This window comes from Ascaphus truei, chromosome 1 (assembly GCF_040206685.1).
Source record: "Ascaphus truei isolate aAscTru1 chromosome 1, aAscTru1.hap1, whole genome shotgun sequence".
Taxonomy (NCBI): domain Eukaryota; kingdom Metazoa; phylum Chordata; class Amphibia; order Anura; family Ascaphidae; genus Ascaphus; species Ascaphus truei.
Window position 1 is genome coordinate 512,285,526 of NC_134483.1, and position 27,164 is coordinate 512,312,689.

The following is a 27,164-nucleotide window of genomic DNA, read 5'->3' on the forward strand; positions in this document are numbered from 1 at the left end:
ACCTTTTTCCGTATTGAAGGAATCTGTATCAGAGTCTCCTTCATATTCTGGAGCTCTGTAATTTTTGTCGTCAAGGTTGCCGCTGCGTCTGTTTTCTCGTTGGTGTACTGACTCAAGGGAATGGAACAGTCTCTCTGTCTCTCCAGCTCTTGCTCCAGTTTCTGAGCCTTCTCACGCTCCCTCTCATACAGAGTCACCTGGTATCGAAGCTCCGCTTCCAACAATGCTCTGAAGACATGCAGCGTGGCCTTTAGCTCCTCATACTGCTCTGTGGGAACGTACTGGGTATTCAGACGTTCCTGCAGCGCTTGTACCTCTTTAGCAGCCTGCAGTTTTTCTTCCTGTAGCGTTTGCTGCTTCTCCTCAGCATACTGGAGGTGTGTATGCAGACCTTGCAGTTGGTTCTGCAGTCGGTGCTCTGCGTCAAACTTTTCCTTGACTTCTTCTATTAACTGAAAATTTTCTTCTTTCAGTTTTAAGTTTTCTCTTTTTAATCTTGAACTTTTTCCTTTTTCAGTCTCTGTATTCTTCAGGGCTTCTTTGCAGTCCTCCTTCCATTTACGCACATCTGCTTTGAGAATGACAATCTCCTCTCGTGAGACTTCCTTCTCTAGGTTGAGGGTCTGAAGCTCCTTCTGAGAGACTTTGAGAACTGTACCAAGATTACCAATAGTTTCTTTAGCAATGTCCAGCTCCTCAGTGAGACTGTGTAGTTCCTTTCTGGAAACTTCCAGGTCTGTGCGGCAGCTGTTGGTCTCATGATGTGAGGCATCAAGCTCTATACGAAGAGTGTGAACCTCTTGCTGGAAGACTGTCATCTGCTTCAGTGCCTCCTCATACTTCCGCTTTAGCGTAGCCACCATTTTATCAGATTGGCTCTGCTTTTCATCCATGGCGGAGATAGTAGCCGTTGCAGTATCTAGCTCAGTCTTGAGATCGTCCAATTCGGTCTTGGCCGCAGAGTAAATTGCGAGCACAGTCTTCTGTAGCTCAGCATTATTTTTTCTCTCTCTTCCTAATTCTTCACAGAGCAGATCACAGTCATGCCTGGCAATTTTCAGGGCGTCTTCAGGGCTGGTCAAGGGATCGTCACTCACTGGTTCCGGCTCCGCTTCCCTGGCATAACTAGTTGAGGGTTCCTGACTGTTGGCACCGGACAGACACTTCTTTGGGGTACACGACTTCTGCCTTGGGCCCTCTGGATATTCGGTTAACCGTGGGACGAATTCTCCATTTTCTCTAGGCTGCAGGGCAACTCGGTCCCCCTTTTCCTCCACAGGATCTGCGGACGTGTCTGTTCCTTCCACGGTAAGTGAAGAACTGCTTTTCTTTTTCTTTTTCCGCCTTTTTGATTTGGATGACACCGTCCCTTCAGGGATATTGGGGTCTCCATCTTCATTTGAAATTTTAGCAGCTTCATTATATATGCCAGGCTTTTCTTGCAGTTGCTTTAGCTGACAGAAATATTGGGTGATCTGCTGCTCCCGCTCTGTCTCCTGTTGATCATACTCGTCATCAAAGGGAGCGGTCTTTTCTGTTCATGCCGAGTTCAGGCACCCCCACCATTCTTGGGGTGTTTTGTGGGTGTGACTCGGTTCGGGTTCCCCGTAAGAGATGTCTTCCTCCTTATTGGACTGGAAGGGCCACTCTTCCGTGGGGTAGGGTTCATTACAGGAACGCTGCATCTTGTCCTCCCTTTTTAGGCTATCAGGTGTAATTTTCTTAATGACCTCAGGAGGCACTATTGCAGTTGTTGCCACTGTATTTGCTAGAACCCCCAATTGTGGTAGTCCTACAGATGGGCATATTTTGCTTGTAGAGGTCGTAGCTCTCACAGGCATCTCTGTAGACTTTTCTTTCTTGGGCAATTTTTTTTTTCAATATCAGCAGTGCTGTGCATGCATTTTCTTTTATCAGGTATACAAGATGTGCAGTTGCTAGGTAAAAAAGTCTATTTGCTTTACACCATTTTCTTGCAGGGTGCAATCTCCCCGCTTCAGCAACAGAATTTGGTTTTCTGCCTGAGTTCAGTAATTTTCAGTCTCATCTTTGGGTATTATGGCATTCACACTTCACACTTTGGGTGTCTGTTTTTGCTCCCAAGATATATATAGGCAGACTAGCAGCCATGCTTGTAAAAACATATTCCAATTGTCTGTCTATCCTGATATCCTCCCATGCTGTGTATTTAGTTCTATTTAGGTAAAAACATATTCCAATTGTCTGTCTGTAAATCATCCCCCTACTGTCTTAATTTAATTCAGCTTTCACACTTGTGCAAGGCAAGGCAACACCCACCTTAGAAAAACCATTTGCTTTAACTACCCTCACATGTGCTAATTAAGTTTGTTATGCCAACCAGGTGACTTTGTAAAAGTATATAAGTAAACTCCTAACAGCCATTGCTGCTAGCAGCCATGCTTTGAAGCAGATATGCTTTTAAGTATATATGTTTCAAGTATTTATGAAGTTTAAAAAGGAAGTTCAAAAAGAAGTGGAAAAGTGGACATCACCTACTGCTTCTGATTCCTGCTTTTGATCTACGCTGGAAAGGAGGATATCATCTATCCCAGACTGCACATCTCAACACTTAACTATTGCTGTGATGCCGCCTTTATTTTTTATATTTGCTGCAACCGCACTTATTTTCAAATTATGCACTTCCTTCCACCAGTCTCCTTATGTCTCTAACTCTATTCATATATCTCCATTTCTCCTTTCTTCCCCACTTCTCAGTTCACATGAACTCCTTTCTTACCTGCGTCCTCTGTCACCACACAGCTATACCTCCTGCACTAAAACACACCCCTACAAATCATCCTCACACATCCTCTTTCTATCCATGCTTCTCCTCCTTGCTTCTGGGGATATCTCTCCCAATCCTGGTCCCTGCCTTATTTCTACTTGCTCTCGTCCTCGCCTCCCACATACAACTTCTACTCCTTCTGGTGTTAACCCCTCCAACCTCATACCCATCCCCTGCCACCCTCCCTCCTCTCTCCCTTTCTCCTGTGCCCTTTGGAATGCTCGCTCCCTCTCTAACAAGTTCCTCTCTGTGCATGACTTCTTTCTCTCTCACTCCCTGCTTCTCTTTGCTATAACTGAGACCTGGCTCACTCAGTCTGACTCTGCTCTGGAAGCTGCTCTCTCTTATGGTGGCCTTTCCTTCTCCCACACTCCGCGCCTTAATGGCAGGGGTGGAGATGTGGGGCTCCTGCTCTCCTCTCTCTGCCGTTACCGAACTATTCCTATTCCCCCCTCTCTTGCCTTTCCCTCCTTTGAGGTTCACACTGTCCAGATCTTCTCTCCTCTCCCTGTTCATGTGGCGGTCATGTATCGCCCACCTACCTCTACTCATCCCCCTTCTGCCTTTCTCTCTCACTTTGAATCCTGGCTCTCTTTCTTCCTCTCCTCAGACTCCCCTGTTCTTCTCCTTGGGGACTTCAATTGCCACATTGATGACCCCTCTCTCCCTTGGGCTTCCCGCTTTCTTTCTCTAACCTCTTCTTTTGGCCTTCAACAGTGGACTGCAGCCAGCACCCACAAGGATGGCCACTACTTAGACCTGGTTTTCACTAAAAATTTCTCTCTCTCTGATTTCTCCATTTCCCCTTTTCCTCTCTCTGACCATCACCTCATCTCATTCTCTCTATCTCGCTTCTCAACTTCTCCACCTCCATCTACACCCCGGTTCTGCAGAAACCTGCGCTCTATTCACTTACCTGACTTTGAGTCCACGTTACACTCCTCCCTCTCCTCTCTCAGATCTGCTACAGACCCTGACAAACTGGTCAGAAACTACAACTCTGCCTTGTCCTCCTCTCTTGATCTACATGCCCCGCTTTCTCTCTGCCGCACTCGCCCTTTTAACCCTAGACCCTGGTTAAATTCCCACACGCGCATGCTGCGTTCCTCCACTCGTTCCTCTGAACGCCTCTGGAGGAAATCTCATACTCTCGCAGACTTCCTTCACTACAAATTTATGCTATCCTGTTTCAACTCTGCCCTCTCGCAAGCTAAACAAGCCTACTTTTCTTCACTAATCAACATGCACAAGTCTAACCCACGCCGACTGTTCTCTGTCTTTGATACTCTACTCAAACCACCCACCGCTGCCTCTCCTTCCTCCATCTCCGCTCAGGACTTTGCTGACTATTTTAAGGAAAAGGTGGAATCCATACGTCAGAACATCCCCTCTGTTTCTTCCTCCCATCCTACACCTCTTCCTAACTCTCCTCCTGCCTTCCTTGACTCTTTTTCCACTGTCTCAGAGGAGGATGTGTCGCTGTTGATCGCCTCTTCTCCCTCTACCACTTGCCCTCTTGACCCCATTCCCTCCCATCTCCTAAAACCTCTTGCTCCTACTATAATCCCTACGCTCACGCACATTTTTAACTCCTCCCTCTGCTCTGGAACCTTTCCATCCTCCTTCAAACATGCAACAGTCATACCATTACTCAAAAACAGCAAGCTTGACCCTACCTGTCTTTCTAACTATCGACCTGTCTCCCTCCTGCCTTTTGCCTCTAAACTCCTTGAACGTCTTGTATTCGCTCGCTTGCTCCATTTTCTCAACACCTATTCTCTCCTAGACCCTCTACAATCTGGCTTCCGTACTGCTCACTCCACGGAAACAGCCCTCACTAAAATAACTGACGACCTCCATGCTGCCAAAGACAGAGGTCATTACACTCTGCTCATATTACTCGACCTCTCTGCAGCATTTGACACCGTGGACCACCCTCTTCTCCTTCACATTCTCCATACTCTTGGCATTCGGAACAAAGCTCTATCCTGGATCTCATCCTACCTCTCCCATCGTACTTTCAGTGTCTCTTCTGCTAATACCTCCTCCTCCTCTATTGATCTCTCTGTGGGGGTACCCCAGGGCTCTGTCCTGGGACCTCTTCTCTTTTCTCTGTATACACTCTCTCTAGGTGACCTAATAACATCTTTTGGGTTTAATTATCACCTCTATGCTGACGACACACAAATATATTTCTCAACACCCGACCTTACACCTACTGTACAAACCAAAGTTTCTGAATGTCTCTCTGCTATATCATCCTGGATGGCCCTCCGCCGCCTTAAACTCAACATGGCTAAAACAGAGCTCCTCATACTTCCTCCCAAACCTGGCCCTACTACCTCCTTCCACATTACTGTTGGAACTACGATCATTCACCCAGTAGCCCAAGCACGCTGCCTTGGGGTCACACTCGACTCCTCTCTCACATTTGCCCCTCACATTCAAAACATTTCTAAAACCTGTCGCTTTTTCCTCCGCAATATAACAATGATACGCCCTTTCCTCTGTTGCTCGACTGCTAAAACTCTGACTCAGGCCCTCATTCTCTCCCGTCTTGATTACTGTAACCTCCTGCTGTCCGGCCTTCCTGCCTCTCACCTGTCTCCCCTACAATCTATCCTTAACGCTGCTGCCAGAATCACTCTACTCTTTCCTAGATCTGTCTCAGCATCTCCCCTCATGAAATCCCTCTCCTGGCTTCCGATCAAATCCCGCATCTCACACTCCATTCTTCTCCTCACTTTTAAAGCTTTACACTCTTCTGCCCCTCCTTACATCTCAGCCCTAATTTCTCGTTATGCACCATCCAGACTCTTGCGTTCTTCTCAAGGATGTCTTCTTTCTACCCCCTTTGTATCTAAAGCCCTCTCCCGCCTTAAACCTTTTTCATTGACTGCCCCTCACCTCTGGAATGCCCTTCCCCTCAGTACCCGACTAGCACCCTCTCTATCCACCTTTAAGACCCACCTTAAGACACACTTGCTTAAAGAAGCATATGAATAGGACTGTGGCTATTCTGAACACATGGCACATAAAGCTTGGCCCCCTGCAGATGCACTTACCAGAACTCCCTCCTACTGTCTCTGTACGTTCTCCCTACCTACCAATTAGACTGTAAGCTCCTCGGAGCAGGGACTCCTATTCCTTAATGTCTAAAGCACTTATTCCCATGATCTGTTATTTATATTATCTGTTATTTATTGGATTACCACATGTATTACTGCTGTGAAGCGCTATGTACATTAATGGCGCTATATAAATAAAGACATACAATACAATACAATACTTTTTTACTTGCAGAAAAAAAACATTGTTTGCAGTGGACTATTTCTTTAATTCCCGGCAGGGTGACTCAACATTCAGCAATTGGTTTTGAAAAAACCTTTTACACAGTTCAGAAATCACTTTTTCCCCCTATAGGGCAATTTTACACTCAGCATTGGTTTGCTAAAAATTCCCCTGCTTCAGCACAGTCTTGTATCAATTTTCACACTTTTCTGCATATATTCCATTCACAGCTGGTAGCCCTATGCGGTATGGCAACCTTTATTTGCAAAATCAGTACCACTCGTGGGTCACCATCTGTATTCACTGCTTCAGCGAAACTTTTGAAAACAACAAACACCTATCCCTTTTAGGGCTGACTCACTTCTTGAACCCTGACTATGGCTGGAAGGCAAAACCCCTATTTCAATGACCATATTACGCTTTGTGATAGGCAAATAAAGTTTTAGCTGCTTCAGCAGTCTCTCTCCTCTTGGGATTGGGGCAAAGAGTCCATCTGTGGTTTTGTAAGTTTCAATGCAGTGTAAGTTTCAGTGTTGTGTCCCTTTAACTTTGATCTCTGCTGCATGAGGTTTTTTTTTTCTCAGACTGTTTGTAGGCAAAAAGCATAAGAAATAATTTCACATTAAAAAAACGGTCCTTTTTAACTACAAGGACACCTCTTGTCCCAGCTCGGACACCAAATGTAGACGGACGTTCACAGAGGTACACAATTTGGAGACGTTTATAATGTCAAATTATAATAGGCTTTATTGTGCCTTTTCCTTTTTATCAGGAAATTATCCAAACACAGGGGGGGAACAAAGCTTTCATTCACTTGGGAGTATTTCTAGTGAAATCCTTGCAATTAGTTCAAAACTCCATTAGTTAAGCTTTTCCCAGCCCAAACACATAACATGAAAATAAGCAGATATAAGCAGTCTCTTAATAATGAAAGTCTTATCTGTTTAGTTGCTGTAGAGTAAGCTTCTCTGCTCTCCTGGAACCGCACCCGTGCGTGCACAGAAAAATATCAGCATCCAGGTTTAGAAGTCTTATTTGGTGTCTTGCAATCAGCTCTGCTGTGTGGCTGGCAGAGCTCAAGACTGGTCAGCTCCAGAGATCTGGGTTTCTTTTGGTCAGTCTCTCCTGGGACTCAAGAACCTCTGCTCTGTCTCTCCGAAGGTCAGCTCTCAGTCAGAGCTAAAGAGAGTCACTTCCTGTCTCAAAGGCAGGCTTTTTGTAAACAATCTAATCAGGCAGGTGGTGTTTAGTAATTAACTACCACACTGCTAGATTAAAGGAACATTACTGAACAGGGATAAGTCCCTTGTTACAGTTCCAAAATGGGCATAACACAAACATTCTTCCTCTCTCTCTTGAGTGGGCACTGATGGAAGAACCGTATTCATGTATGTCTGATGTAAAATACAGTGCAACGTTGTCAATATATGAATGAGCGCTCCTTGTGCTTGGGGAAACGAATAATTGACAGTTGTGCTATAAAAGTTCCTGCTGCCCATTTTTTATACAACCTCATCGCCCGGCCGCCTGAATTCCAGCGCCCTGAGATAGTAAAACATATGGAGTAGCCATGTACATATCACACCGATGTAACCTTCCTAGGAAGATGGGCAGGGAGGAGTACATTTGACACCCAATGTGGGGATGGGCAAGCAAGGACGCGCCTATAGTGCTGGCGACGCGTGACGTCACCCATCGCCGCTAGCGAAAGTTGTATTTCGCTTTGCGGCGGCGTCGCGGGTGACCTGGGCATTGATTGGTTCAGGGGCTGTCACATGAGGCGACAGCCCCTGAAAAATCAAATATTCCCGGCTTCTGAAAATCGCGTCACCACGTCGCTTTGTCGCCGTCGCGCTTACTATAAGCGCACGCGCCGGCAACAATGCATTTGTTTTCCGGCAACAGCGCATCGCCAGCACTATAAGCGCGGCCTAAGGCTACGGCCCCAGTGCCTGCGCTGCACGGGCGCCTGCGAGGCTGGCGGCGCGTGCAGCCGAGTCCCCCGGTCTGCAGTGAGCTGCAGGGGGAAAAACAGAGGGGTGGAGGGGTGATGGGGGCATGGCCATGACGTCACCCAGCAGGTTCGGCTCTTGTCCCCGCAGCGCCCGCCATAGCGAGCGCTGCAGTAGCCATTGGGGACCAAGCCTAATGGCGGTACATATCTTGTTTCTTCACTGTGCTAACACCCGGGCCCCCCCTCCTCATTGCTTGGGACATCTCTCATCATTATCTCAGTAATACTAGGCCCATTAGAGACCTTAGCAGGTCCTGTATATGTAACCTTAGCTTTAATAGTAATTGCCACTTTCACTTCAGCCTGTGAGGAATGTCAATGCAGATCCGCGGTTAAAGCCAATCCGTCAGCATCCTGGAATCCTCATTACTGAGGCCCTCTGTCGCATTCACTTAGCAACTATATTGGCCTCCCTTAGGCTTCTCTAGAGATCCTAACGAATAACGTTACTATACCTGTCTATAATATAATAAATTAAGGGGGCCTGGTCTATTATATATATATATATATATATATATATATATATATATATATATATATATATACATATATATATACACACACACACACACACACACACACACAAACTCACACACACACTAATAACATCTTTTGGGTTTAAATATCACCTCTATGCTGATGACACACAAATATATTTCTCAACACCCGACCTTACACCTTCTGTACAAACCAAAGTTTCTGAATGTCTCTCTGCTATATCATCCTGGATGGCCATCCGCCGCCTTAAACTCAACATGGCTAAAACAGAGCTCCTCATACTTCCTCCCAAACCTGGCCCTACTACCTCCTTCCACATTACTGTTGGAACTACAATCATTCACCCAGTAGCCCAAGCACGCTGCCAAGGGGTCACACTCGACTCCTGTCTCACATTCGTCCCTCACATTCAAAACATATCTAAAACCTGTCGCTTTTGCCTCCGCAATATAACAAAGATACGCCCTTTCCTCTGTTGCTCGACTGCTAAAACTCTGACTCAGGCCCTCATTCTCTCCCGTCTTGATTACTGTAACCTCTTGCTGTCCGGCCTTCCTGCCTCTCACCTGTCTCCCCTACAATCTATCCTAAACGCTGCTGCCAGAATCACTCTACTCTTTCCTAGATCTGTCTCAGCATCTCCCCTCATGAAATCCCTCTCCTGGCTTCCGATCAAATCCCGCATCTCACACTCCATTCTTCTCCTCACTTTTAAAGCTTTACACTCTTCTGCCCCTCCTTGCATCTCAGCCCTAATTTCTCGTTATGCAACATCCAGACTCTTGCGTTCTTCTCAAGGATGTCTTCTTTCTAACCCCTTTGTATCTAAAGCCCTCTCCCGTCTTAAACCTTTCTCACTTTCTGCCCCACACCTCTGGAATGCCCTTCCCCTCAGCACCAGACTAGCACCCTCTCTATCCACCTATAAGACCCACGTTAAGACACACTTGCTTAAAGAAGCATATGAATAGCACTGTGAACATTCTGAACACATGATACATAAAGCTTGGCCCCCTGCAGACGCACTTACCAGAACTCCCTCCTACTGTCTCTGTACGTTCTACCTACCAATTAGACTGTAAGCTCCTCGGGGCAGGGACTCCTCTTCCTTAATGTTACTTTTATGTCTGAAGCACTTATTCCCATGACCTTTTATTTATATTATCTGTTCTTTATTTGATTACCACGTGTATTACTACTGTGAAGTGCTATGTACATTAATGGCGCTAAAAAAATAAAGACATACAATACAATACTCATTTATTTTCATCACAGATTATCATGATTTTTACCTTGCACATTTTGGAGATATCTTGAGACTTGACTAGTCTAGCAAAGTTTTGAAGACCCCGTTCCTCCATCTGAAATGTGGCAATGTAACCTATCACTGTAAAAGAAGCATATGTGAGACATATAATACTGTATAGCGTATATATTATATATACAGTTTGTAATATTTAATATATGTCAATCTATAACTAAATGCAGACTCCAGGGACACCAATCAAGCACTAGTGTAAAGATTAATGATGTTTTATGAAATGTCACCAAGAACCAACATGTAGTTATAACAATCATTATGGGAAGTTATCACTTACTCTTGCCACTCATTTACTACCAGAGGGGCTTGGAGTTAAAAGGGTTAATATATTGCAGGCCCTTAAATACAAAAGGGTAAAATACATTTAAAGCATAAAGACACTGATCAGTCTAGTACAGGGGGTGCTCAAAGTGGAAATTCTTTACCCCTCCCCTCCCCCCCGGGGTGCGCGGCAACTACAGAGGTCCTGCGCTCTCCCCCAAGGCATTTAAATGAAATGCTGGGGGTACTGTGCGAGGCCTCTGCAGCTCCTCCTACCTTATCTTCGGCAACGCGTTGCCATGGTAACTGGCGTCAAATGACGCCGCGCGGTAACATGACATCACATGACCCAGTAACGTCATTTGATGCCGGAGCCGAGGAGGAGGGGGGCGCGTGCCGGGAGGTAAGCAGGCAGGTGGGCGCAAGTTAAAAACTAGTCAGGAGCCTGGGGATGGGGCTAAGGATTGGAGGAAACAGTATGGAGCGGAGAGTGTGTGTGTGTGTCTCTCTCAAGCATGTCGCACCTTTCACCATTGTGTCCAATATTTTTGGAGAAGCCGTGTAGCAACCCTAGAAGCAAGGGGTCTCCCGGAGCTGAACCCCGTTAATTTCAGCTCTGGGAGACCCCTTGCTCTCTGAGATACTTAGATCAGAAGAGGCAACCTTGTGGGCACATAAAGGAAATGTCCATCATATTTACAGTCACAATCATTTATTTTACACACATATAAAAGGCAGCATGAATCAAAATGTAAATAAACAGTACCAGCAGTGGCGCAACCACAATTTTTGCCCCCCCTGCAACAATGTTTAAAGCCCCCCCCAAATCTCTCATCCGACGTCCCCTTTTTTACCCCCCCCCTCTTATCTCACTTAATCCCCCATCCCTCTCACTCAATCCCCCTTCCCTCTCCCCCTCAAACCCCCGTCCCGTTCACACTCAATCCTCCCTCCTTGTCACTCAACCCCTCTTCCCTCATACTCAACCCTCCGCCCCTCCCCACCTCCCACTCAATTCCCCCCTCTTTGCATTGTCTTTTGATTACACTTCTCTGCATTGACTTTAAACTGTCCGTTGCAAACTCATCAGACCTTTACAAAAAACATACTGTACATGCAAAAAATACTGGGATTAACAATGTACAATCTTCAACAAACACTCCTATAACAAAGAGGTGAAGTAAAGATTGTAAAAGAAGGAAAAAACCTCCAAAGAATGTGGTAGCTTTGGAAACATGAAAATACAAAAAGGTACTCAATACCCCCCCCCCCCCCCACCCCAAGAATTTACCTGTGAGATAGGGGGAGGCCTCTGGGCCCACGCCAGTGACGCTTGGGCCAACTTCCGGTGCAACACCGTTAGGAGAGGGGAGGAGGTTGGGGTGAAAGAGGGTCTCACAGCTAAGAGAAGCCCGGGCCCTACTTCCAGCTTCGGCCTGCTGGGCCCCTCTCACCTGTTCCCCCCCCCCCCCCCCCCCCGGAATTGCAAGGTATAGTGGGACATTAGTTCTGTTACTGAGTACCAGATTTATTAATAAAACTAATTTAACTTAAAAACATTTGATTGTTTCCTTTACTAAATCTAATACAAAAATGTGTACATGTTTTGCTTTAGCTTGGCAGCCAGAATACTTTGATAAATAGACCCAACATTCTCCATATACTGTTACCTTGATAGCCCTCCTGTAAAATTATATTACATGCACAATCAATCTCTCTACAATCTTTATGCAGTTGTGATACTTACCAACGTACAAATTGTGTTCAGACAATAGGTAGTTTCTCCCGTCTCTGCTGTAGAATCCATTTACAACTATATCCAGCAGTGCTTTATACTCTGCACTTCCTGACAGAACCTCGTAAACAAATGTTTCTTCTGCATCATTAAAGTTCTACGAGAAAACAAAATAGAAATACATGTAAAAGTTATTACTACTACTGTATTAATGTTCTGTTTGGTGGCAGCAAATATGTTCAAATTAGGGCTGTCACTTTGTCAAACAAATAACACTGGTATGGTATATTCGTTTCTCCACCAAAATGCCACCTTCAGTATGAGAAAAGCAAAAGCTGTTAAAGATAGAGAGGTATATTCCTTCAACTGTGACAGTGCTGAACACAGAAAGTCCCATTGACTTTATTGAAAGTTGTGATACCTTTTAGCGGACCCACATGAGAGTTCTTCATAGACTAAATCGCAATACACTGAATGTTAAACTATGGGTGTTATTCAATTAATAATTGCAATAGCGCTTATTGGGGCATTATCACATGGAAACTCACATTAGGTACATTGAAGTTTCAATGTGATAGCTCTCCCCCCTTTCTCCTCCTGGGGCCTTACCCGCTGATGGCAGAGGGATCCTACCCAAGCGGACCTAACACAGAAGTTTAAGCCCCACCAGAAGTCAGGCCCAACTTCCTCAAGCGCTGCCTTGGTGGGCTCCCTCCATCGCCTCTGGGCCTGCACGCCCCGCTCCACAGATAGGGGGGAGTGAGGAAGAGGAGAGGAGGGGGCATTTTTGAAGTGAAACTTCCTTAGTGGCACCTCATTCGTGATAGGGCAAAAAAGAATTGTGGAGACAGAAATGAAACGGATGTGACGTCAGTGCTGGCAGTTGAGGCCGGGCTGTGTTCTGGCTCAGCCCGACCCCAACACTGACATCACACCCGCTCCACGCCGCTCCTAACGGCCGCTGCTCCCCCCACATGGCTGACGGCCGCCATTCCCCCCGCACATCCGCTGCCAAGCCGCGCATGCTCAGTAATCATGGGGACTGGAGGAAAGCCACGCATGCGCGAAGCGGTTGGCAGCGGCGCCGTTCCCCGCCTGCTGCCACGGCTGTTGACATGTGTTGCCGTTCCCCGTCTGCTGCTCGGGACAGCAGAGACCGCCCGACCGGGACAGCCCCCCCCCCCACCCTTTCCTAACCCGAATGGGACCTCCCTCCCAGCCCACACATGGGCCCGCCTAACTTCCACTACCGCTGCCATGCCGCGCATGCGCAGAAGCGGCTGGCAGCGGCGCCATTCAGCTCTCCAGTGACGCGGGCGTTTGCGGGCCCCCCAGGAAGCGGTGGTACAAAAACCCGGGCGCAACCTGCGCGGACCCCCCCCCCCCCCGGACCCCCCACACACTGACGGACCCCCCCGGACCCCCCACACACTGACGGACCCCCCCACACACTGACTGACCCCCCCACACACTGACTGACCCCCCCGGACCCCCCCACACACTGACAGACCCCCACACACACTGACTGACCCCCCCAGACCCCCCCCACACACTGACTGACCCACCCAGACCCCCACACACACTGACTGACCCCCCCAGACCCCCACACACACTGACTGAGCCCCCCAGACCCCCACACATACTGACTGACCACCCCAGACCCCCACACACACTGACTGACCCCCCAGAGACCCACACACACTGACAGACCCCCACACACACTGACTGACCCCCCCAGACCCCCACACACACTGACTGACCCCCCCAGACCCCCAAACACACTGACTGACCACCCCAGACCCCCAAACACACTGACTGACCACCCCAGACCCCCACACACACTGACTGACCCCCCCAGACCCCCACACACACTGACTGACCCCCCCAGACCCCCACACACACTGACTGACCCCCCCAGACCCCCACACATACTGACTGACCACCCCAGACCCCCACACACACTGACTGACCCCCCAGAGACCCACACACACTGACTGACCCTCCCAGACCCCCACACACACTGACTGACCCTCCCAGACCCCCACACACACTGACTGACCCCCCCAGACCCCCACACACACTGACTGACCCCCCAGACCCCCACACACACTGACTGAACCCCCCAGACCCCCACACACACTGCCTGACCCCCCCAGACCCCCACACACACTGCCTGACCCCCCAGACCCCCACACACACTGCCTGACCCCCCAGACCCCCACACACACTGCCTGACCCCCCCAGACCCCCACACACACTGACTGACCCCCCCAGACCCCCACACACTGACCCCCCCAGACCCCCACACACACTCACAGTCACATGCACACTCAGTCACACTCACACGCATACTCACAGTCACACGTACACTCAGTCACACGCACACTCAGTCACACGCACACTCAGTCACACTCAGTCAGACGCACACTCAGTCACACTCACAGTCAGACGCACACGCACAGTCACACGCACACGCACAGTCACACCCACAGTCAAACGCACACGCTCAGTCACACGCACACGCTCAGTCACACGCACACTCAGTCACACGCACACTCTCAGTCACACGCACACTCAGTCACACGCACTCTCAGTCACACGCACACTCTCAGTCACACGCACACTCTCAGTCACACGCACACTCTCAGTCACACGCACACTCTCAGTCACACGCACACTATCAGTCACACGCACACTCTCAGTCACACGCACACTCTCAGTCACACGCACACTCTCAGTCACACGCACACTCTCAGTCACACGCACACTCTCAGTCACACGCACACTATCAGTCACACGCACACTCTCAGTCACACGCACACTCTCAGTCACACGCACACTCTCAGTCACACGCACACTATCAGTCACACGCACACGCTCAGTCACACGCACACGCTCAGTCACACGCACACTCAGTCACACGCACACTCTCAGTCACACGCACACTCAGTCACACGCACTCTCAGTCACACGCACACTCTCAGTCACACGCACACTCTCAGTCACACGCACACTCTCAGTCACACGCACACTCTCAGTCACACGCACACTCTCAGTCACACGCACACTCTCAGTCACACGCACACTCTCAGTCACACGCACACTCTCAGTCACACGCACACTATCAGTCACACGCACACTCTCAGTCACACGCACACTCTCAGTCACACGCACACTCTCAGTCACACGCACACTCTCAGTCACACGCACACTCTCAGTCACACGCACACTCTCAGTCACACGCACACTCTCAGTCACACGCACACTCTCAGTCACACGCACACTGTCACACGCGGAATTCACACTTAGTGCAAATAGCTAATACAGGGGATGTGTGCCGAGCACGCGCATTCTAAGTCAAATTTATTTGCGTTTTGTCATTGAGATTGTATTTTGATTTTTAATTAAAACATCACAAACACCAACACAAATACAATTTCTGTGACAAAAGTCAAAGAAATTTCACTTACTATGCGCGTGCTCAGCACACACAGCTTTTTTTTGGTTAAGGAACCATATAATTATATTGTGAAATTCTGCCGAACCGCAACCCTCTCTAACAGTGTGTCTGAGATCAGATGCATTATACGAACCCCCAACCCTCTCTCATAGCACGTCTGAGATCAGGTGCATTGTAAGGATCTCCAACCCTCTCTAATAACGAGTCTGAGATCAGATGCATTGTAAGGAACCCCAACCCTCTCTAATAGTGCATCTGAGATCAGATGCATTGAAAATTCTTCTATATTTGATAAAATTTTCAAACGACCTGAAAATTGCAGGGAACCCTTTTGCGATGCCCAGGGAACCCAAGGATCTTAGGAACCCGTGTTGAAAAACACTTGGCTAGAAGCTATTTGGAATTGATATTTCTATTTTTTTTTATCACTAAGGTAGTTAATACAATTAACTGGAGAAATATATATATAAAAAAAAAAAAGATCTAGAGGGTAGATTATAACACCTCCATGTAAACACTTGTGTTATCTTGCCTTCATAGTGAAATGGACATCAGCATGGCCTGGCCTTATTACTTTGAGATGTCTGTTAAATACCCATGTGCAAAAGTTTCAAGCATTACTCAAACAACACTGTCAAATCTATGTGTAGTCCTATATCCTTTCATTACGCAGGTTTCTGGTAAAAGATGACAAACTGTGTCACTTCCATTGGTTCAGTGGTTTCCATAATTTTGTATCACACGGTCATGATTTATATAAATGGTGTGCAACATACCTTGCCTTTCTTATCTACATATGATAAGGTGTGTTTCCTCCAATGCTCGTCAAAAGTTTTTATTTACTTGGACAGGTGCCCCTGCTTCTGCTCTAAATATGTCGGGGGAGGAGGGGGTTAACAATTTGTACAGGGGGAACTGCTCCATTAGTTTGAAAAACATATTCCAAAATGATCGACCAGAAACCTCATTAGGATATTTACTGTAAAGATACTGTTTAAAGTTAGTGTAATGCATTTTGTGAGTCACTACTCTTAGTTGATACATCTGACACAATCACCTCTTCCAGAATAATGCTCCTGTGGGGAGACTGGGTGCAGTTCAGAAAGAAACAAGGTTACTGAGTTTTTATTTTACTGCCAATCCAGTTTACGAATTAGGGCTGGAACGTTAAAACGAGACTAACAGGAAATGACTGTCCTGGTAAACACTACGATTATAAGCAAAGTATGACAATATCACTCTCTGATGTTTGATTAAGAAATTACTCATACTATGCCATCAAAACTTAAATTGCAAGTCATCACTGATATTGTATTAGTATTATGCACTGATGTATCTTATAGTTTACATACATTGGAGCAGATATTACACTTACTCACAGCATTAACCCTTCAGGGAAAGCAAGGCATCGTAAAGAGTTAATGGGACATCAAATACTCATATCCGTTTATGCCCAAGCTGTGCAATGATAAGTGGAAGCTTTAAAGGAATTTGGGAGCCTGCTAAAATGTGAGATGTTAAGTGTACTTATTTTTGTGTCGATGTCCATAATCTCAATACCTTCAGTGTAAATACTTTGTAATACTTAAGAAACTTGAAAAGGTTTCAGAAAACCTGAGTGATGACATCTCCAAATAAAGGTTCTAAAGAATTATTAGTCCTGAAAATAAGAGCTGAAGCTAAAACACAATAACAATAAAAGCACACTAATAGTTTCACCGAGCTGATTCAAAACCCCATGCCATTTCTATAGAGAAACCTATATATACACCACGGGAAAGGATTGGGGAGAGAATTTAAACCCTGCTCAGCTAAATAGAACCAAGTATTTTAGTGAGAGTAGATAATGTGCTCAGCTGAGAATTGTATCAACATATGTACCAAAGAAAAGAGAACTCAGTTCAAATTGCACTAGTTTATCCAGTAGTGTATGTTATAATGATTACAAATAATCTTTATTTAGTTCATTGTTAAAATAAGTGGTGCAACAAGTGGACCAAACAAAAGTGATCTACAGAAGGACTGTGTAGCTCCTTGGTTTGAGGCAATTAGTATGCCGACTAATATATAGTTATAGTCGATTTATTGTTAACCTCTAAAATATTAATGAGGTATAAGTGTAACTATTGTGTTAGAAAAACTAGATTGTTTCAAATGTACAAATATACTTGGACCCTGAATGTCGGTCTTTGTATTTTTAGTATATAAATTGACTGATTGAGATCACTATACACTGATCTCAATCAGCCAATTATATACAAAAAAATACAAAGACCGACATTCAGGGTCCAAGTATATTTGTTTTTGAGTAATTTAGAGGGTTATTTCCTTTTTCGTAAGGATCGAGCAAATAGAAGCGGTGGAGTATGTTTATATGTTAAACCGGGTCTAAAATCTATTATTAGGGGTGATGTTTATGAAGGGAATGATGAAAATGTAGAGACCTTGTGGATAGAAATTAGTAATGGAGGTAAAAGTACAAAGGAAATGTTTGTAGGGCTATGCTATAAACCACCAAATATCGTTGAGATAGAGGAAGCCAAAATACTTTTGCAAATGGAGAAGGCATCAAAACTAGGTCATGTTTGCATAATGGGTGATTTTAATTATCCAGACATAGACTGGGGCAATGCGATTAGCATTACAATGAAAGGAAACAGTTTTTTTGGGGTGTTTAAAGACAAATTATTGAGGAACCAACCAGGAGAGGGGCAATACTGGATACAGCCGGAGAGTAGTACCTGTATGGCAGAGTTCCCTTCCAGAACGGGTCTGCGCCTGCGCACAAGCACCCATGGAAGCCGGCAGCTGAGTGGTGAATGAAGAAGCATTTTGCGAAACAAGTTTGATTGTGGACTACAGACCACCGTGGTTTCAGCAGTGTGTCGCGGGAGAATTTAAACATGGCCGCCGGGATACCAGCACCCCATACCGGGGCCTGTAATTAAGGAAGCAGGGGGTCCCCGGACCTGAAATCAATGCGGTTCAGCTCCGGAGACCCCCTTCTATAATACTGTAATATTAAAATAAAACCCCAGCGATCGCCTGTTAGAGGCAGGCAGATAGAGTGACTGATTCAGTCTCTCTCTCATTGCGCGTCTCTTACAGAACCCGGTAGGATTCACACAGCAGTGACCCCCGCTGTGTTAATACGTTGAGCCATTAGTCTGCTGCGACCCATCTTGCGGGGTATTTGGGGAATTGGCTGTGAGTTGGGATCGTGATGTGGTTGAATCTAGGCGGCTGTATCTGTATGTAGAGCAGGCCTGTCACGGTAGCTAGTGATAGGTTATAATACACACCAAAATAACTGGGTTGAATTGAACACGACTTAGATATAATAAAGATAGTTTATTCCTAGATAAGTGAACACACAAGATAGTACAAATAACAGACAAGAAATAGCACTTACTTAAGGGTTGGACAATGAAGCAATCAGGTGCAGGATTGGCAATTCATTCAGCAATACGGGTTCAAATGAAGACATCACGAAAAGACAATGGGTATAGGGCATACCCTTGTTTATATGGAGTTTCAGCCCTATTCCCTAACATGTGGGCACCTGAAAGTCTGGCAGACTCCTTTGTAGTCAAGAAACCCTTTTGGCTGAAAGTGTGAATAATGACACTTACAGACCACTCAGGCTCTGCGTTTCTCCGCCCTATTGTACACAATCAGAGTGGCCAAGTCTTTGATCAGGAAGGCTGTTTGTAGACAAATGGTCACCATCCTGAACATTAACATAACTCAGAGCCAATAACCTTCCCGGGCTTTATCCCAGCCTTGAAAAACAGTATTTTCTTTAATAACGACATATATTAAAATAATTCGTTCTGTGGGCCTGAGCGGGCTGAAATTTGCCAGGTCCTCATGCTGGAGGACCCTTGCCATAGTGACCAAATATCAGCCTTCCATGACCCCCAGAACCGGAGATACCAAAACCAAGTTAAAATCCCCTATTAACTTTAATGCAGGATTCTCCGCTATAAGCTAAAAGAAATCTCTGCTTTTCACTCTCCCTTTGAAATCAACAGGCTCCGCCGCTATAGGCTCTCAATGGAGCAACTCCGCCATTGAAGTCAATGGCAAAATCCACATTTTCACATTTGCCCATATTCCGTCTGGTTGATCGGAGAGGGCTGGAAATGGCCATGCCGTCATGCCGGAACAGTGACTACATGCGACCAAAATCCCAGTCCTCTGGTACTCGCAGAACCAGAGATATAGGCTTACACTTTTTACCTTTTCGGACTCAGCCGTTTCAAAGCCACGTGGCTTTCCTCCATTAGAATCAATATGGCCGGCGCCTCCATAGCAAATGCATGGGCCGGCGCCGCCATAGAATTCAATGGGACCTCCGCTCCCATTAGAGTCAATGGCGCGACCCTCATGGTGAGCACGACCTTTTACGGGGGCCCTTCGTTCCCGGACCCGGTGGTGGTCGAGTGTGGGGGTTCCTAGGGTCTAGGGGCAAAAATGTTATTCCTGGGTGCCCTAGAACCCAAGTTTCCCACGCCAATTGTGTTTGAACTTGAACTAGTGTGATCAAAAGCTCTTTTTTAGATATTGTATCCGCTGCTGCGGTCTGGATGGCTGCCAACCCGTTCCTGGAGGTCGGCGTCGAGGAATCCCCATTGAAATGAATGGCTCCATTGACTTACAGTGGGGAACCGCCGCTCCTCCTCTCGGGCACCACCTGCAGGTCTTCTGATGAAAATGGGCCCAAATCGCCAGTTTCTCCATAGGATCGCATGGAGCTGCAACGGCGACCTATAAGGAGCTTCAAAATGGAGCCGGCAAAGGCGGGAAAATGGAACAAAGGGCTATAATCACTCCTTGACTATTAACCCTTTCCCTCCCGCATCGATCCCACTGTATGTGTTGGTGCAGACACTGGAATGGGAAAAATACACATTTACAGGGGAATATACATTTGGGTGCTAAAGCAGGGTAAAAACACACTACTGGACCGCAGTCCAGTTAACCCCTTGCTTTCCAAGTGAGAGCAGGGGGTGGCCAAATGGGGTGTAACCCCTTTAATACCGTTAATACCGGGCCAATCCCCCTCTCCCATGACAAGGCCTGCACAACTTGTAAAGTGAGATGAGCCGAACTGCTCCAAGGAAAACAGATTTGGGACGCACAAGCTCAGGGTGCCAGCGTCGCGATGTGCGCGTGCACTTTTGGGACTCTAACCTGATTTCCAAGGGTAGTTCCTAAAGTGCCCTCTGCGCTGTAGCGCGTCGACATTTTGCCAAGACAAGTGAATTTGTCTTCCAGGTTGCAGTCGCATGACAGCATCACGTGAGCTAGTTCAGCCAATGAGGGCCAACCAGCACGGTGACGCGTTCGCCACTTCCCCCGCCACGCCCCAGATCGCCTCCCTAATCTCCTGCAGCCCAGTGCACACATCGCTGGGGCTGCAGGAGTGTGTACGGTGGTGCACACAGTGGCGCGCACCCGCACCGGCACTCTGAGCACGGCCTTAATGAGAGGTATTACACCTTTTTTCAGCAACAAGCTTGTTGTATTCCGGGGTCAGTCCCCCTTATCATCATCACCATATCTCCCCCGGGCCCCCTCATCATCATATCTCCCTCAGTCCTCCTCATCATCACCATCATATCTCCATCAGTCCTCCTCCTCATCATATCATCTCCCCCCACCAGATCATCATCAGCATCACATCATCTCCCCCCCAGATCATCATATCATCTGCCCCCCCCCCCCACAGATAATCATCTCCCCCCTTCCACCCTCCTCCCCCCCCACCACCCCATATGCCTACCTGATTAGGAGTCAGGCGGGGGGAGATGCGGTTGTGGCGGTGGGCAGCAGAATAGTGTGAGCAGAGCAGGCAGGACTGCGCTCGCTCACTCTAGCAGCAGGCACATCACACACACTGCTAGAGCGCGCTCCTACCCCGCAGTCCTCCTCTGACTCAGGAGAACGGGCTTAGAGTGGGATCGGGTGGGTGGAGGAGGGGGAGAGCGCACAAAGCCGTGTCGGGCGGCACAGTGAGTGCGGGCGGGCTGCATGCGGCCCGCGGGCCGTATGTTGTGCAGGCCTGATGAAGAGGATAAGTTGCCTTTAGTAAGTTAATGCAGTTTTAATATTAGGTGCTTTTTAGATTTATCATTCCTAGTATAGCAAATTTAGTCCCCATGCAGTCTTCAGTTGGCAAATGCAGTTTTACCATCTGGCGATCTTTAGACACACATATAAACTAAATATGTTATATATCTGTGAAATAATCACCCATCTTCCACCCATAGGTGCTAATAAGATTTTGCTTTTCTACACACAGCCTTATTATAACTTTCTGTAGTGTATTTGAACATATTGTACTGAGTGATGTAATTTATAGATACATTTTTCCATTTACTTATGCTATGTAGGTCAGTCACATATTCCCAGGTAACAATATATATATATATATTGTGACATAGTCCAAAGATGTTAGGCAGCTTTCTGCCCCATTTTAGAGCAGAAAGTGCAGGAATAGTTACAAATGATCCGTTCCACAGCTTCCCATTAACTCAGGCAGCTGGATGGAAAATCCAGACCACAGATTACCATGGCTCTAGTTCTCCCTCACCTGCTCTTCTAATCACATGCACAGGTATTTAGAGCAGAGAGGTTTTGCATTTCTCTCTCTCTCTCCTTGGAGCCTGGAGGCTGGGGGTATCGCTGCTCCCCTGCATCCAGTATCGGGGTTGACGGCCCCTCCACGTATCACAGTACCAGAGGATTTGCCTGGACACGGGACCGAGTTCCCACCACGAACAGATAAGACCAAACAAATGTTTACTGCTGTTGCTAAAAGACTGTGCTGTATCTAAGTGACCCTAAATGAGAGAGCATTGTTTTAAGCTGGGGAACCAGGTTAGTTGGCCAGCAGCTGTTAGAGAGACTGATTCTATGTGTAGTTAGATCCCTGAAAGGGATAGGATTTTGTTTATATAATTTGGTTTCTTTTTACTTGAAATAACAGTGTGGGAAATACTGTAACAATGAAATGAGTGAACTGCTGAATGAAAGTATCTGAGTACCTCTAACCTACACATGTTAAAGCTGCAGTACCTTACTTGGATGAAAATATAGCAGGCAGAAGCCTGAGTTAAGCAGCTTAATACTTTGCATGATCCTGTTTTTGTATTAAATAACCCTAGAAGACTGTGTCGGGAAGAACCCAGACAGACGTCAGCACTACAAAAGAGGGGCGTTTGTCACAATATATATATATATATATATATATATATATCTTTTGTCATTTATATATTGTTCCGTGCATATTCACATTGCATAAATATGTATCTTCCATTGTACTGTTAAATCTACCTGTAATTTGTCATTATATATTTGTTTGCTACTTTTGTGTAGTAATTGATGACAGACAAAGTATGGATAAGACCCCGTGTAGTTTTTGTTTGGCATCGCGATGTGATTCAGCAGCTGTTGTCCACTATTCTAATTATTTGAGAGGGGTGTTTAAACCCGAGGTTCTGTTGTCTGGAACACGGTTGCAACGGGGCTCATCTCAAATCAGGAAGCGGACCCGCACGGCTGAGGTAGGGATGCAAATAAACCGACCACAGCCCAGGAATAGAGTCCTGTAAGAGTATCCGTAGTCGGTATGGAAGCAGAGGTCAGGGCTGGCGGCAATGGTGCATCCAGGCAACAGGCAAAAGGTCAGGGCAGGTAGAAAGCAGCGAGGTTGGGGTCAGGGTCCGGGGGTCAGCAACAGGGAATCCAACAGGTAACAGGAACAGCCAACAGCAAAGACCGTCAGGAGCTGCAGAAACACAGAACTTTGCTTGGCAACTCCCACCAGGAAGTGCAGCCTTATATAGCAGGCTGCCAGTAACCAAAATGGCCAAATTGAACAGAAAGGGCAGGCAGTCTGGAAACACGATCTGTGTAACACCACTATCTGTGAGGGCTGTGCAACACCACGATCTGTGAGGGCTGTGCAACACCACGATCTGTGCAACACCCCGATCTGTGTAACACCATGATCTGTGCAACACCACGATCTGCGAGGGCTGTGCAACACCCGATCTGTGCAACACCACGATCTGCGAGGGCTGTGCAACACCCCGATCTGTGCAACACCACGATCTGCGAGGGCTGTGCAACACCCCGATCTGTGCAACACCACGATCTGCGAGGGCTGTGCAACACCACGATCTGTGCAACACCACGATCTGCGAGGTCTGTGCAACACCACGATCTGTGCAACACCACGATCTGCGAGATCTGTGCAACACCACGATCTGTGCAACACCACGATCTGTGCAACACCACGATCTGTGCAACACCACGATCTGTACAACACCACGATCTGTGCAACACCATGATCTGTGCAACACCACGATCTGCGAGGGCTGTGCAACACCACGATCTGTGAGGGCTGTGCAACACCACGATCTGTGAACACGCTCAATCTGAGCAACACCCCGATCTGTGCAACACCCCGATCTGTGCAACACCCCGATCTGTGCAACACCCCGATCTGTGCAACACCCCATCTGTGCAACACCCCATCTGTGCAACACCCCATCTGTGCAACACCCCATCTGTGAGGGTTGTGCAACACCACGATCTGTGCAACACCACGATCTGTGCAACACCACGATCTGTGCAACACCACGATCTGTGCAACACCACGATCTTTGCAACACCACGATCTGTGCAACACCACGATCTGTGCAACACCACGATCTGTGCAACACCACGATCTGTGCAACACCACAGTCTGTGCAACACCACGGTCTGCGAGGGCTGTGCAACACCACGATCTGTGCAACACCACGATCTGCGAGGTCTGTGCAACACCACGATCTGTGCAACACCACGATCTGCGAGATCTGTGCAACACCACGATCTGTGCAACACCACGATCTGTGCAACACCACGATCTGTGCAACACCACGATCTGTGCAACACCACGATCTGTGCAACACCATGATCTGTGCAACACCACGATCTGCGAGGGCTGTGCAACACCACGATCTGTGAGGGCTGTGCAACACCACGATCTGTGAACACGCTCAATCTGAGCAACAGCCCAATCTGTGCAACACCCCGATCTGTGCAACACCCCGATCTGTGCAACACCCCGATCTGTGCAACACCCCATCTGTGCAACACCCCATCTGTGCAACACCCCATCTGTGAGGGTTGTGCAACACCACGATCTGTGCAACACCACGATCTGTGCAACACCACGATCTGTGCAACACCACGATCTGTGCAACACCACGATCTTTGCAACACCACGATCTGTGCAACACCACGATCTGTGCAACACCACGATCTGTGCAACACCACAGTCTGTGCAACACCACGGTCTGCGAGGGCTGTGCAACACCACGATCTGTGCAACACCACGATCTGTGCAACACCCCATCTGTGCAACACCCCATCTGTGCAACACCATGATCTGCGAGGGCTGTGCAACACCATGATCTGTGAGGGCTGTGCAACACCTCGATCTGTGCAACACCCCAATCTGTGCAACACCCCAATCTGTGCAACACCCCAATCTGTGCAACAGGGAATCCAACAGGTAACAGGAACAGCCAACAGCAAAGACCGTCAGGAGCTGCAGAAACACAGAACTTTGCTTGGCAACTCCCACCAGGAAGTGCAGCCTTATATAGCAGGCTGCCAGTAACCAAAATGGCCAAATTGAACAGAAAGGGCAGGCAGTCAGGAAACACGATCTGTGTAACACCACTATCTGTGAGGGCTGTGCAACACCACGATCTGTGAGCGCTGTGCAACACCACGATCTGTGCAACACCACGATCTGTGCAACACCACGATCTGTGCAACACCACGATCTGCGAGGGCTGTGCAACACCACGATCTGTGCAACACCCCGATCTGTGTAACACCATGATCTGTGCAACACCACGATCTGCGAGGGCTGTGCAACACCCGATCTGTGCAACACCACGATCTGCGAGGGCTGTGCAACACCCCGATCTGTGCAACACCACGATCTGCGAGGGCTGTGCAACACCCCGATCTGTGCAACACCACGATCTGCGAGGGCTGTGCAACACCACGATCTGTGCAACACCACGATCTGCGAGGTCTGTGCAACACCACGATCTGTGCAACACCACGATCTGCGAGATCTGTGCAACACCACGATCTGTGCAACACCACGATCTGTGCAACACCACGATCTGTGCAACACCATGATCTGTGCAACACCACGATCTGCGAGGGCTGTGCAACACCACGATCTGTGAGGGCTGTGCAACACCACGATCTGTGAACACGCTCAATCTGAGCAACAGCCCAATCTGTGCAACACCCCGATCTGTGCAACACCCCGATCTGTGCAACACCCCGATCTGTGCAACACCCCAACTGTGCAACACCCCATCTGTGCAACACCCCATCTGTGCAACACCCCATCTGTGCAACACCCCATCTGTGAGGGTTGTGCAACACCACGATCTGTGCAACACCACGATCTGTGCAACACCACGATCTGTGCAACACCACGATCTGTGCAACACCACGATCTTTGCAACACCACGATCTGTGCAACACCACGATCTGTGCAACACCACGATCTGTGCAACACCACAGTCTGTGCAACACCACGGTCTGCGAGGGCTGTGCAACACCACGATCTGTGCAACACCACGATCTGTGCAACACCCCATCTGTGCAACACCATGATCTGCGAGGGCTGTGCAACACCATGATCTGTGAGGGCTGTGCAACACCCCGATCTGTGCAACACCCCAATCTGTGCAACACCCCAATCTGTGCAACACCCCAATCTGTGCAACACCCCAATCTGTGCAACACCCCAATCTGTGCAACACCACGATCTGCGAGGGCTGTGCAACACCACGATCTGCGAGGGCTGTGCAACACCACGATCTGCGAGGGCTGTGCAACATCACGATCTGTGCAACACCATGATCTGCGAGGTCTGTGCAACGCCACGGTCTGTGCAACACCCCGGTCTGCGAGGTCTGTGCAACACCACGGTCTGCAAGGTCTGTGCAACACCACGGTCTGCGAGGTCTGTGCAACACCACGGTCTGCGAGGTCTGTGCAACACCACGTTCTGCGAGGGCTGTGCAACACCACGGTCTGCGAGGGCTGTGCAACACCACGATCTGTGCAACACCCCATCTGTGCAACACCACGATCTGTGAGGGCTGTGCAACACCACGATCTGTGCAACACCATGATCTGTGCAACACCCCGATCTGCGAGGGCTGTGTAACATCACGATCTGCGAGGGCTGTGCAACACCACGGTCTGCGAGGTCTGTGCAACACCACGATCTGCGAGGGCTGTGCAACACCACGGTCTGCGAGGTCTGTGCAACATCACGATCTGCGAGGGCTGTGCAACACCACGATCTGTGCAACACCATGATCTGTGCAACACCCCGATCTGCGAGGGCTGTGTAACATCACGATCTGCGAGGGCTGTGCAACACCACGGTCTGCGAGGTCTGTGCAACACCACGATCTGCGAGGGCTGTGCAACACCACGGTCTGCGAGGTCTGTGCAACATCACGATCTGCGAGGGCTGTGCAACACCACGATCTGTGCAACACCACAATCTGTGCAACACCACGATCTGCGAGGTCTGTGCAACACAACGATCTGTGCAACACCACGATCTGCTAGATCTGTGCAACACCACGATCTGTGCAACACCACGATCTGCGCAACACCACGATCTGTGCAACACCACGATCTGTGCAACACCACGATCTGTGCAACACCACG

The 27,164-nt window shown here is 48.0% G+C and overlaps 1 protein-coding gene across 1 annotated transcript in view; it reads right to left on the reverse strand.

Moving 5' to 3' along the window:
• CFAP99 (cilia and flagella associated protein 99) overlaps positions 1-27,164 on the reverse strand; it is a 122,220-nt gene that overhangs the window by 66,592 nt on the left and 28,464 nt on the right. Inside the window, exons 3-4 of the mRNA XM_075566304.1 lie at positions 11,939-12,083; positions 9,902-9,996 (exon numbers count right to left, since the gene is read on the reverse strand). Coding sequence (XP_075422419.1) covers positions 9,902-9,996; positions 11,939-12,083 — 240 coding nt within the window. The remainder of the gene's footprint in view (positions 1-9,901; positions 9,997-11,938; positions 12,084-27,164) is intronic.